The sequence below is a fragment of the Lycium ferocissimum genome, chromosome 1 (assembly GCF_029784015.1).
Source record: "Lycium ferocissimum isolate CSIRO_LF1 chromosome 1, AGI_CSIRO_Lferr_CH_V1, whole genome shotgun sequence".
Classification (NCBI taxonomy): Eukaryota; Viridiplantae; Streptophyta; class Magnoliopsida; order Solanales; family Solanaceae; genus Lycium; species Lycium ferocissimum.
The window spans coordinates 15,943,297-15,956,652 of record NC_081342.1 but is presented as its reverse complement, the minus strand read 5'-3'; the positions used below and the strand labels follow the sequence as shown (position 1 = coordinate 15,956,652).

General features: G+C 34.9%; 1 protein-coding gene across 1 annotated transcript; it reads left to right on the top strand.

Annotated features, from left to right (window-relative positions):
- Nucleotides 1-1,217: 1,217 nt before the first annotated feature.
- Nucleotides 1,218-9,584, top strand: LOC132050105 (transcription factor PIF1-like). Its single transcript, XM_059441168.1, has 8 exons — nucleotides 1,218-1,731; nucleotides 1,859-2,660; nucleotides 5,830-5,928; nucleotides 6,030-6,095; nucleotides 6,181-6,246; nucleotides 8,188-8,574; nucleotides 8,983-9,061; nucleotides 9,355-9,584. Exons 1-8 carry the CDS (start codon nucleotides 1,643-1,645, stop codon nucleotides 9,357-9,359), a joined length of 1,593 nt encoding a protein of 530 aa, XP_059297151.1. The 5' UTR covers nucleotides 1,218-1,642; the 3' UTR covers nucleotides 9,360-9,584.
- Nucleotides 9,585-13,356: the final 3,772 nt, after the last annotated feature.

Below are 13,356 nucleotides of genomic sequence, written 5' to 3'. Positions count from 1 at the left end.
ATAAATAATACTACTCCTCGTGTTAGTTGGAAATCCCAAATTATCCAAATATGAAGTCATATATTAGTGTGTCTTTATCAGGTCTATCTTTATCTTATTATAACCAATAATGTTGTGGATAATAATGTTGCGGATACACCGTACATATGCTAATCACGGCAAGGCCCCACCAAACAAATCAAACAATTTTGCATCCAAATAAATCATTTGCTCTGTCATTAAGCAGTTCCAACTATGCTTACATAATCAAATTAGAAGAATTATTAAATTTTAGACGAGCTGACTCTAAAAAACCAACACAAAAATTTAAGCAGTTCTAAATATGATTACATATAATCAATTTAGAAGAATTATTAAATTTTAGAATAGCTGACTCTAAAAAACCAACAAGAAAATTTAAGTCGGTTCTCAGGCCCAAAACACGCAGTGGCAGATACTCTTTCCGTCCACTTTTACTTGTACGCTATGCTAGAATTAGATGTCTATTTTACTTGTCCATTTTAGAAAATTAAGAGATAATTTATGGGTTAGTGCCTAATTTATCCTTATTATTAACTATAGTTATTTCCTAATGTATTTTTCAAAATATTAAATTTATTACATTCAAACGGTGATACAATAAAATATCATTTTATTAATCACTTCTTAAGAGTTGTGCTAAGCCAAATATGGATAAAAATAGACAGAGGGAGTATTTGTTTTTCAAAAGTCAAAACACATCAAAATCTTTCTTTTTTGATTGATTTTTTAACCAATCAACACATGAGACTTGTATTAACACCTTATCGACACATGAGATTTGTATTAACACCTTATCATCACTCCTTAATTAGAAGTAACACAACAAAGTTACTAATATAATGCAAAGTTCCCACATCCTTTTCACATTTTCTCAAAATAATTACTATATCAAGTGCTCATTATTTAGACTCGGTATCATAAGTTCAACCACTTCTGCTTAATTAAACATTTTGTACCGTCGTTAATTATGCGAAGAAAAAATCCAAAAAAAATTATTTCTTCACAAATTTGAAAGTCCATTTTGGCCAAAAATGTAAAAGATCCCAATTTGTAAGAGACGAGAAGAAAGTAGTAGTAGTAGTTGATGATAAGCTGCTTGATTGAAACAGGTGGGGAAATGTGTTTATATGATAGTGAGAGAACTGTGTCCTATGCAATAGTGTCAAAAAACAATTTCGTCTTTTTCCTTCATTTTTATTCGAAGATTAAAAGCATAGGAAAGAGGAAGAGAAGGACCTTATCTCTCTCTTGCAAAAGGACATTTAACAATAAAGGCAAAAACCAAGAAAGAAAGAAAGGAAAGAACAGAAAGAGGAAAGTACTCATACCCAAAAAATCGCCCACCTTACTCCATTTTCAACCCCAACCAACATCAAATCACCTAAGTTGCTACAGATAAAAGTACCTTAAAAAGAGTTACCAAAAAAAGCTGTCTTTTTTTCAATCATTTGGAGTTTCAGTTTTTTGTGTGAGCTTTTGATTTGGTAGATTTAATTTATGGACAGTGTTATTAAGCTCAAGTGTTACGGTGAGTTTGGGAATTGTTGTTGCTGCTGTGGCCGTACCTGACGACTGTGGCGTCGATTTGAATTTATTTATCTTTCTTGGTAATTTAAGCACAATGAATCACTCTGTTCCTGATTTTGATATGGATGATGACTACTCTATTCCTACTTCTTCTGGTCTTACCAGACCTAAGAAATCTGCAATGTAAGCATCCCGCACTTATTCATATTCCTTTTTTATTTGAACAAAGGCTTTAATTTTCTGATTTGTCTATTTCCTCTGTTTCTTAACGAAATAGATGAACGAGTTTAATTTTTTTGTTTTTTCGCAGGGCGGAAGAGGAAATCATGGAACTACTATGGCAAAACGGTCAAGTAGTTATGCAGAGTCAAAATCAAAGATCTCTGAAGAAAAGTACTCACATAGGCAACCGTGTTGGAGGTGGTGCTGGTGGTGATGCGGTTATTCCTTCCGATGGAAGAGAGATCCGACATGTAGAGGAAACTACTACTACTCCAGTACAACATTTATTTATGCAGGAAGATGAGATGGCTTCATGGCTACACTATGATGATTCTTCCTTTGAACGTGATCTCTACGCTGATCTCCTTTATTCTACCCCGAGTTCCACTGTAACCGCTGCTGCACCGCCGCAGCAGCAGATCCATCCTCCTCCTCCTCCACCGCCAGCAGCACCGATCGCAACGGCTGCTCCTCGGCCGCCTATACCTCCTTCTAGAAGGTTCCAGAACTTTGGACACTTCTCGAGATTGCCTAGAACAAGGTTAGAACCTGCAAATTCTAGCAAAAGAGATGCAACGGTTGTGGATTCAAATGAAACTCCGATTACAGTAGGGCAGGAATCTAGAGTTTCACATATAGCCGATAATGTAGTACCAGCTCCCGCCGGAAATGTAACTGCGACTACATCAACTGCAATTAGCGAACCCGTGCCGACATGTGAGGTTTCGGTGACGTCATCACCAGGTGGCTCGGGAAATAGTGTAAGTGGAAGTGCTGAACCACCACCGCCACCAGCGCCGCCGCATAAGGAGGCAGATATGGCGGCGGCAGGGGATGATCGGAAACGTAAAGGAAGAGAAACGGATGACGGGGAAGGAGGTCAGAATGAGGTGAGCAGTTAATTTTTCCTTTTTTAGTAATTCCCAATTCCTGAGCAGTTAATTGTTGTTTTCTTCTTTTAGTAATTCCCAATTCCTGAAACGTTACCGTCCCATATTAGAGTTAAATAACTTATCTTCTCAATGTCATATTCTAATCCACAGGAAAACGTAATTTATTTTTATTAGAAACCGTTAATTTAATAAACTTCATATTGCATGATTAATTTTTTAATTTATGTGTTTTTTACTAAAGTGACACTTATTTATAGGATGGAGGGAGTAACTTAAATTTTTAAAAAACTACACGAAAAATATTACAAGTTGCAATTATGCTCATATCAATATGGTCAAAATATTGGTCAAAATTTATATAGTTTGACTTTTAAAAAAAGAAAGTGAACGAGTAATATGAGACGGAGAGAGGGGTTAAATATTACTTCCTCTATTTTAATTTAAGTGTTTTAGTTTGACTGATTATAAAATTTAAGTAAAATAAAGAGTTTAAATCTTGTGGTACTGAATTAATATATGAAATGTATGAATATTATAGTTAAGTAAACTTAAATGTGGTAAATTTAAATTGTCAATTTATTAAAGATATTTTTTTTTTTTAAAACAGATTAAAAAAAAAAGTAAGGCGGGGAATAAAGAATATTTTTCATTTTTTCTAATAATGAGGTGAGCAAGTTAATTGTTGTTTTCTTCTTTTGTAATTCCCAATTACTCGCGCTTGTCTGTCATGCGCTGTCGTTTTTTCGTGACTCGCAAGAATATCTAATTACGGTGCATTTTAGTGTTACGAGGGATATTTTTCCTGGCACGTCACTAATTTGTGCTGTGACGTGGCTACGAGCCGGCATTTGTGGCTGTGATTCGGTTTGGTTTCAGGACAAGTGTGAGATGACTAACCACAAAAAAGAAATGCTTTTATACTATTTTAGTTATGAGGTGAAAAAAAAAAAAAAAGAGCATCAACTAGCGATCGATACTTATTCCATCGATTTTTAAAATAATTATTTCAATTATTTGTTATTTTAAAAGTTCATATAAATAACTTTTTATTTTATTTTTATTTTTACTAGTAATTATTCCTGAATACCACAAACAGGTCAATTGATGAAATGATACATAAATAAAAGAAATATTCAATAAAGAGAGATTGTATTCTAAGATATAAATAAAAACAGACAGGCCAGTGGATTAAGCTTCAGCTATGTACAGGATCAGAAAAGAGATGGACCACAAGAATTTGTTGTATGCTTTTTAAGTTATAAATAAGAATAAAATAATTAAAAATTCCTCCTAATTATAATTTGCGTAAAAGAGAATCACTAGAAATAATTTGAATAGAGGGAGTAATAAGAACACTCTAGATCCTTCAGCAAGGTTTTTTTCTTATATGGACTATTTGACTGTTTCACTTTGTCCCATTGTCCTGTTTTAACCATGCAACAGGGCTTAAGGGCGGTTGTATGTGATCTCCTTGGGAATGTTTTCCTGAAATCAGCATAAATCCTATAATTGTGCTGAGTTCTCTGACAGTTTGGCAACTCAACAGCTGCAAATTAAAATCATAGTGTTATATGAGGATGAATATTCGTGTTTGGTTGAAATAAAAAAAATAATCTTTTATTTCGATTGTTTCATCTTATGTCGTGGATAAAGAAGTAAATCAGAAAGTATCTTAGAACTCATAATTTTGAACCTGTCATGTTATTTTCATGGATATAAAATTATTTTATTAATAATAAGAAAGTTAAATTAAATAATGTTAAAATGTTTCAAATATAGAAATGTATCATTCTCGTTTAAAGCGGCTAATTTCATTTAAGAAAATAAAATAAATGGACCTTTTAAGATCTGATTTTTACTTCTTGTTTTTCCTCCGGCGTTGCAAATACTTACTAGTAATTCTAAAGAATAAAATTGAAGAGTTAGTTTGACAAGCATGGAATGGATTCTGGATGGTCTTTCCCAAAACGGAAAGAAATGATATGCTGGCTGGTTACCTGAAGTGACTTATTAGAAGAATTTTCAGCAGTATTAAGATGATGCTCCTTTTTTATTTTTTTCAATGTTTAAAGACTAAAAATAATTTATTTACCCAAAAAATTATGATGTGTAAGCAAGGGAAGACGTGAATTGCTTAACTATTTGCCTTCAAATTCCGTGTTTGCTATTGCATACTGGATACGAGTTCTCGCTATCCAAATTAATAAAGAAGCATCTCATATTCTGAACTCTCTTAGTACATTGTATTGCATTCCCTAAAGGACCTGAATATGATTGAATAACTCTTTGAACAAGATATATACCTCAGTACCATAATGTTTCATCAGATGAGACCCACCTCATAGTTCCTTGCTACTTTGCCTGACCCTAGTTTGTATACAGGCACACCTTCCAAGTTGCACCAGGTCAACCTGTAAGTTACTTCAATATCTATTTGTTCCTCTGACATGATCACTAATCTGTTTCAAGTAGATTTTTTCTCGATGTATTAGTCACATTGAATCTCTCACTTTCCTCCCTTTTGCTTCAGTGTGATAATTAGCAGCTTCCGTGACATAGCACTTGATTGGACTTTAGAGAATAATACAAGGAGTAGGGTGAAAATGAAGTTGATTTCTTTTTGCCATAAAAAAAGAAAAGAAAAACAAAGTGTATTAAACAGAGGAATTGCAGTGCATTTAAGACTAAATATTCTCTAAGGTTATCGATGAGTGTGAGCATGGAAAACTCATGAGTATTTAGAAAATGTCATGGTTTTTTGATGTACATATGTAATAACTACCAGAAGGTGGTAGACAGAAGTTTTCAAAGTGGTGGTGCTTAAGGGACACCGGCAATTGCTGTCCCACTTTTACCTTCCCTTCTCACCAGAATGGTATATGCGATCTTACTTTTTGGTAGATCATGTGAACTTTTATCTGGTAAACTGTTAAACTCGACTGTGATGTCTTGTCTTCCGGGATAAAGAAAAGAAACACTGAAAGTTGAGAGCAAATTCTTCCTTTCTGTTGAGTTTTCCACATCATATATAATTGCATAACCTCTGAAGCAGTCCCGATGTTATCACGATTCTTATCTTTTATCATTTGAGATTCTGCTCCAGATCATTCTGATGACCCATATTTTACTGTTAATGCTTCATTAACTTATGTCTCGTTTGCCCTAGGATGCTGAATTTGAGTCTCCTGATACAAAAAAGCAAGCACGTGGTTCAACATCTACAAAGCGATCTCGTGCTGCAGAGGTCCATAATCTTTCAGAAAGGGTATGCATTGTGAATTGTTGATTTTTAAGGTTTTGATAATTTAACTGCTTTTTTTCTCTTATGACTGTTTAATCAATATGGTAATGCTGCAATCACCACAGAGACGTAGAGACAGAATAAATGAGAAGATGAGGGCTCTGCAGGAACTCATACCACGCTGTAACAAGGTTTTGGCCTCTTCTTTGAATTTCTACAATGTATACAACATATAGTTTACTGTTGTATTTAAGTTAATCTTTTGTTGAATTTCAGACAGACAAAGCTTCAATGCTAGATGAGGCAATTGAGTATTTGAAATCCCTGCAATTGCAAGTACAGGTATATAGTTAACATCTTTTTCTTGTATTGCCTCTTGACACCTTCCAACACTTTTTGTTCAATTTCTTTATAGTGAAGGAATTTGATAGTCCTTTCTGAAGTGGGAATAATCTATTGCAGTCCTATAAAATATTTTCCGCTTAAACACCATAAAATTGGATAATTTTACCTCTAAAGAAGCTCATTTTCTTAATGCTTGCAATTTAAATATGATAATAGAAAGTCAAGATATTACTAGAAATATTTAAAGCTTCTTTGATGTGAAAATAACATTTTAACGCTGTCTGAAGTCACTGCAGGTCATTGCTTTATTTTAAAGTTTACGTATGATCAAATCCTGTTTTTTCTTTTAGTAAGTTATGAGAATGTCAACAACATTGTCTATTCGAACTATAGCTTTTCTTTTGGCACGCATAACACACTTTTTCTCATTTAAAGCATTAATAGGAAGTAGTAATTGTAACTAGATTATTCAGAGCGCCAATTGGGTCGATCAGAATATCCTTATTTCACAGCTCTACACATTCTCAAGTAAAGTACAGTCTGACAAAGTCAAATAGGGCAATCTATGGGATCTAAGAAATATAGAATCTGACTTACCAGTTTTTGTAATTCATGCATTTGGATATTGTCTAAATTTTTGAACTTGCATGTTAGTCAAGTATTTTCTACTTTTATTGTCCTATGGAACACAAATCATCTTGTCGTCACTTCACAGCCAGATTCTCGTAAAAGTGAAAGCAATATCACGTGGCTTCCTATGCATCAAATTACATTATGTTTTTCATATATTTTATATATATGTACAAATACCTGCACAGTATGAAATTATTATTTTCTTTGTGGTATAACATGTTCAAATGAAGTTGTGACCGCTGCTTGGGGTTCGATTGGACTTGTATAATCATAACTCTGGTGCTATACTCTCATTTGTGCTATTGATTCAAACCTTGTAATGTACACAGTATAATTATGTTCACTACATATCGGCAAACTATTCAGTTTCCAACAATTTACCGCTAAAATATTACATTTGCCCTCTGTTGAAGGAGGAACTATAAAGTTGTAATCGATGAAAATGGAAGCCGTTTTACAAATGAACAACAAATCCTCAATGCTTTATTTGCTAAAGTTTTCAGTGTCTAGACTTATTAAGTTAATTCTACAACCGTGTTGTTATTATCATGGTCTTCTTCATCTTTTATCTATCAGATTGACCAAAGTTTAATGCTGCCTTACTAAGGGCCGGAACTGGGCCACTCTAGGCATTCAGCGTTTCTTCCCTAAAAACCGCTTGGCAGAACTCTTTTGGGCTCCATTAGTGTATATTCTTTCCCAGTTCCATTATTGATCAAAGAAGATGTAAATTTAGTCTTTTCATTTGTAGAAATTATAAGTACTGCTAATCAAATTCTACTGTATGGAGTTAAGCGGGTAATTTATTTGTAGCACACTCTTGATTCAAATTCCATGGAGGTGCTCAATTGTTATTATCAAATTTTAGTGGGACATGAATGGAAAATATAACTTCATCTCTGGAACAAGAAACCAATATTACCTTAGCGTATTTGAATATATAGATAAAATAGATCAATGCACATCTTCAGTGTTACAGCGTGAATACTAAAGGTTTACTCATCATATTCTCACTGCCTTCGACCTCCTCTTCCAAAAGTGGCATTCCGTGCTTGTCTCTAAAAATAAAGGCCATTATTCACTTTATTGACCTGTGTCTTCAGCTCGGAGTTGGTATGTGGTTTACATATGTTCAGCGTCATTGAAGTTTTGATGAGTATCTTTTATTAGAATTTCTCAACTTATTTCCGGTTGTGTAATATGCATGCTGAGCTTAGTTGTTGATATAGCCTGTTTGTTCTAATCTTAAATAGGATATGTATTCACACAGCAGAATGTAGTTTGATCATATCTGCTTGTCTGCAGATGATGTCCATGGGGTGCGGCATGGTCCCAATGATGTATCCTGGAATGCAGCAGTACATGCCGCCTATGGGAATGGGCATGGGTATGGGGATGGGTATGGAGATGGGCATGAACAGGCCAATGGTGCCATATTCACCTCTATTACCAGGTGCAGCGATGCAGAATGCAGCTGCAGCAGCACAAATAGGTCCTAGATTTGCTATGCCGCCATTTCATTTGCCACCAGTTCCAGTACCAGATCCATCAAGAATGCAAGCTTCAAGTCAGCCAGATCCAATGCTAAATCCACTTGTCGCACATAATCCGAACCAGCCTAGACTTCCGAATTTTAATGATCCATATCAGCAGTTTTTTGGTCTCCACCAGGCGCAAGTCGCATTACAGCAGGCAAGTGCTTCCTCTTCTAGCTGATCCTTAACTCATATCACAGTGACTATATCAATGTAGAGACCACCATGAACAAGTCTTCTTGTTGCTTATCGTGATGACTATGTCCATGTACAGACCGCTGGCTACAAGTTCACTCTTTGCATCGTGTGTTGAGGATTTACTTTCACCTTAGTCATTGGTCAATTACACTTCATAGAAGATTTTGTTGATAGATTGAATTTCTGCTTCAAAAGAAACAGATACTCTTGCCTGCTTCTTTAACTTGCCAAATCGAGTTTTACTTAAAATGAGTCTGTAGGAGGATGGATGCAGTTTGAAACAGTCCACCAACCCTATTTTTCCTTTCGACGTGCTCATGTTTTCTCTAATGATCTGTCATTTTTAAAACTTAGCTTTTAAATGCAGAATCAGGCAGTAGAACAGCCCAGTAACAATAAATCTGGCAGCAGCAAAGAAGTTGGAAACTCAGGGAATCATCAATCTGGTAAGCTTACCATTCAGATCTTATAGTTTATATGCCATAATGTAGTGGCTCTTATACAACAACTGGAGAGAGAAATTAAATAAATGCCCAATAAAAAGTGCATTGTATGCGGTTGTTGATATGTTCTAATACATGTGTCTGACAACATTATTAGAATAAGAAAGCATAGAATTCCTTACACATGTCGTTAATAATTTTTTGCAATTGGACATTGGCATGTTTGTGCAAGTGGGACATGCAATATTTGAATGGGCATAAAATAGAAACCTCATTGACTTTATATTTATTTGCAGGTTGATTACCTGGAGGCCGGAACGTTAGTAGCTCCCCAGAAACTAAATTTTGTAGTGTAAGAGGAACATCAAGTGCAGTCTAAACCGGCTGGCTGATACAAATACAGCACCACTAACTTGTAATTATTACTATAGAGTCCAATTTTGCTTTTTACATATTGTGGGCCTGAAATCTCATTTCCATTTTGGTATGTATGGATATAATTTGAGGCCAGTGTTTAACGGCATAAGTGATCTTGAGGGGTTTCAAAACATCTCCCAGGCTTATGATTCTTCATCAATCCATATTCATGATAATTCTCACTCCGATGCACCAAAATGAGGTGCACATCAGCTGCGTTGCTTGGTATCTTTCTGTAATATTCTGTGCAAATCAGTATAGACGCTATCCCATCAATTCACTGTAGCAAGTCTTGACAAGTGACTACTCCAGTTTGTCACTCACATCCATTTTGTAGTGGCTAGTAGCTATAACGCAATACTAGCAAAAGAGCTTAATGTTGGGAATTTATGAGTGGGTGTGAATGGGAAGTGGGCCATTGCACCTTTTCATGGAAAAGGTTTCGCGCTCTTCACTTTTTTACTTTGTTGGTTATAAATACTCAGTCATTTCCATCAGATTTTATGGACTAAAAATTCTCCCATCTTCTCTGCATTATTTTTCCAGAAACAAAAATATCGTAGTGTTGTGTGATTTGTTATCACCGTTTGAGTTAGCTGAAGTTTTGCAATTTGCATTGCCACTATTGCAAAATAGTTTTTCGTTCTATCATGGGAGAAATTAGTTCATTAACCTTGGCAATTGTGAGGGGATTAAATTTTTTAAGGTCACATGAGAAACTTGCGGGTTCAGAAATTTTCTATTTCATCTAATTTCTGTCAACATTTTTCTAGTTTTACAAAACAGAAACTGATTTTAGATAATTACTGGAAAGTTACTGACTTTAGTAAATTACTATTTTTAGTAAAGTTCTGGTCAATTACTAAATAACATGCTCAAGTGTCTTGATTGGATGTTCTCCATAAATATGGTATGTGTTGATTCGTCTAGCTTCCCGACTCCTAGTCCAAAATATTTGTGACATATTCTAAAATCTATTTTTTGAATTGTGCGTTTGAGCATTAATATCGTGTTATGTGATGGGATTTCTAAATTATAATATTAAAGAGGCTGATTATATGTGAATAGAGTAATACATTATAACATCATTCCTTCATATTGTGAGCATGTTTTAGAGAGTTATATTATTAATAAATTTATTAATAACGGAACGGAACTTTACGTTTTTTTTTTTTTTTTTTTCGCTTTCTGTTTTATGAATTCTTAAAACAGAAACTAGTTTTGTTAAATTATTGCTTTAAACACTTGGGAATAACACTTAATAGACCAATGTAGAGAAGATTACTGCCACAAATAGCGGTAACTTTGATGACAGAAAGTGGAAAGAGAATATTCAGCAGTAGTGTTATATCATCATATACTATGAAATTATGGATTAAATTATCGGCCATTTGTAGGCAAAACAAGAAATGAATTAGCACTACTAATTTATACAACCTGTTTCTCCATGTAGAAGAATGTCTTACCATCTGTATGACAGACTTTAATATTTATTATTTTACTTAGTTATATCATTTATTCAACAATTGTTGTATAAAATCTCCATATAGTAGCTAATACCATACTGAGTGTGGTTGGAGTTCTACCCCAACTCAGATAGCTTTTGAACAATTGGAATATATTCCTTTTTTATAGCATTGTCTGCTGCAGCATTCATGTTCCTGAAAAAGTCTTCATTGACTAATAAAAATACTCATAAAAACTGCGGTCTTATAAAATTAGGAAGTACAGAAAGTAGGCGCCATGGTGGTTGTATGAAGTGGATATCCTTTTCTTCGGACAAGGTGAAACGGAAGGATGAGTCGACTTGGACGGTACATAAAGCACTATTGTCCCAGCATTTCAGCTTTTCTCCTTTTTATTAGGCAATAATCTCCGGGCAACTTCCAAATCCGCTTTTGGAGTCAAGATCCTCAGTAGCACCATATTTGGGATTAGTATTCGTTACGATCATCTTGGTATTCTTGAACTTGGAAGAGAAAAGATGAGAGGTAGAAATTGTTCCACGAAGCGTGCTATATTTGTAATATCAAATTTGTAATGCCAAATGCCATTCCTAAAAATTAATAATTAAGACAAGAAAAAAGCGATAAGTAATAATGTCAACTCAAAATTTCGCTTGTTCTTGAATTAACGGACTAACTTGTTGGTTGAACTTGATCACGAATTCGGAGCTAGGCTTGGTCACAAATGCGGATGTATGAAAGATTTGCGCATCACCACCCGATGAAAGCTTTTTTATCTGCAGAAGACTTCTTGATATGTGAAAGACTTGCAGATCACCACTGGAGAGGAAGAATTCTTGATATGCAGAAGACTTGAGGATCACTATTGAAGGAAAAACTTCTTGATATGCAGAAGACTTATGGATCAGCAATCGGGTTGAAGGCTGCTTTCAAGAAGTTATGGATTCTCAAATTCTGAATGACTTTCAAGAGTTACGTAATCCCTTATTTATAATTGTAGAGGATAGGTGATAAGAATCGGGTTACTTGAACAAAACAAGATTATAATGCGGAAGCGAAAATATGAAGATTAAAGACCAGAATGTAAAGATAGGCGAAATTCAAGAATAAAATCCCCAAATTTCAGGATTAAGTGATAAGAACCCTAATTGGTCTTAGTATTCAAAATTAGCGGATTAAGACTAATTAACACACTAATAGAGTCAATTCAAGAACTTATATCAAAAGTGATCTAGACTCCTATTTCGAAGAAATTAGAGACAATAATTAGTATAAGACTAATTACCTTCTTTAATTTACGAATAAGAACCAAAGATATCAAGTACGAATTAATCTTACCTCTTAAAAGAATCGTTCTTATAAGGTTGCAAGATAAATCTAAAGTAGCCACACACAAAGGTGTAAAGAAGAGAAACTCTCAATAATAATAATATTTGTCTAATGAAAATAACAAAATCCACCCCTATATATAGGGGAAACTTATCCCAAATAGAATGGGATTAGAATCTACTTTAATGAAAATAATTAAATACTAGAACCTAATAAGGATTAAACTAGGAAAGCATGTAAAATAATTGCCAAAACTATTCCCTATCAAAATAGGAAAAGTTGCCTAATTTGGGGCACTTCAAACGTGAGTTTGTTTTATTTTTGGGCGAATTTCGGCCCTTTCATGGTCTGATTTTCAGCTATTTGGGCTTCCCCTTGGGCTCCATGTGGGCCCCAATCTTCCTCCTCTTGGGCTTGGACTTGGACCATAAAGTATGTGTAGCATTTAGCCCATTCCTTTTCACAATTCTTAAACTCGTTCTTAGGCTTTTCTTCCATGATAAGTATCTTCTTGATTTCCAATTGAAGTCCAGCAACCTTGGCTTGCATCTCCTTAACTTGTGACCTTGACGACGATCTTCTTAGGGCTTCTATAGCGCCATCCTTGCCCATGGAGCTATCATCCCCCTCTTCTTGAAAAGAATTCGTCCTCAAATTTAACCCTTCATCAAACAAGGACAAGTCAGCAACATTAAAAGTAGCACTTACTTGATACTCACCAGGCAGGTCCAACTTGTAAGCATTGTCTCCAATTCGCTCAAGAACTTTGAAGGGTCCAACGCCTCTAGCATGCAATTTAGACTTCCTTTTAGAAGGAAGCCTTTCTTTCCCTATGTGAACCCAAACTGAGTCCCCAGGCTCAAAGATGACTTGTTTTCGCCCTTTGTTTCTTCTCAAAGCAACTTGCTCCTTCCTCCTTTCGATGGCCAGTCTAGTTTGCTCATGTATTTTTTTCATCATCTCAGCTTTATTTGTTCCATCAAGACTAGCAACATTATTAGTAGGCAATGGCACTAAATCAAGGGGAGTAAGGGGATTAAAACCATAAACAACTTCAAAAGGAGAAGACCCAGTAGAAGAATGAAT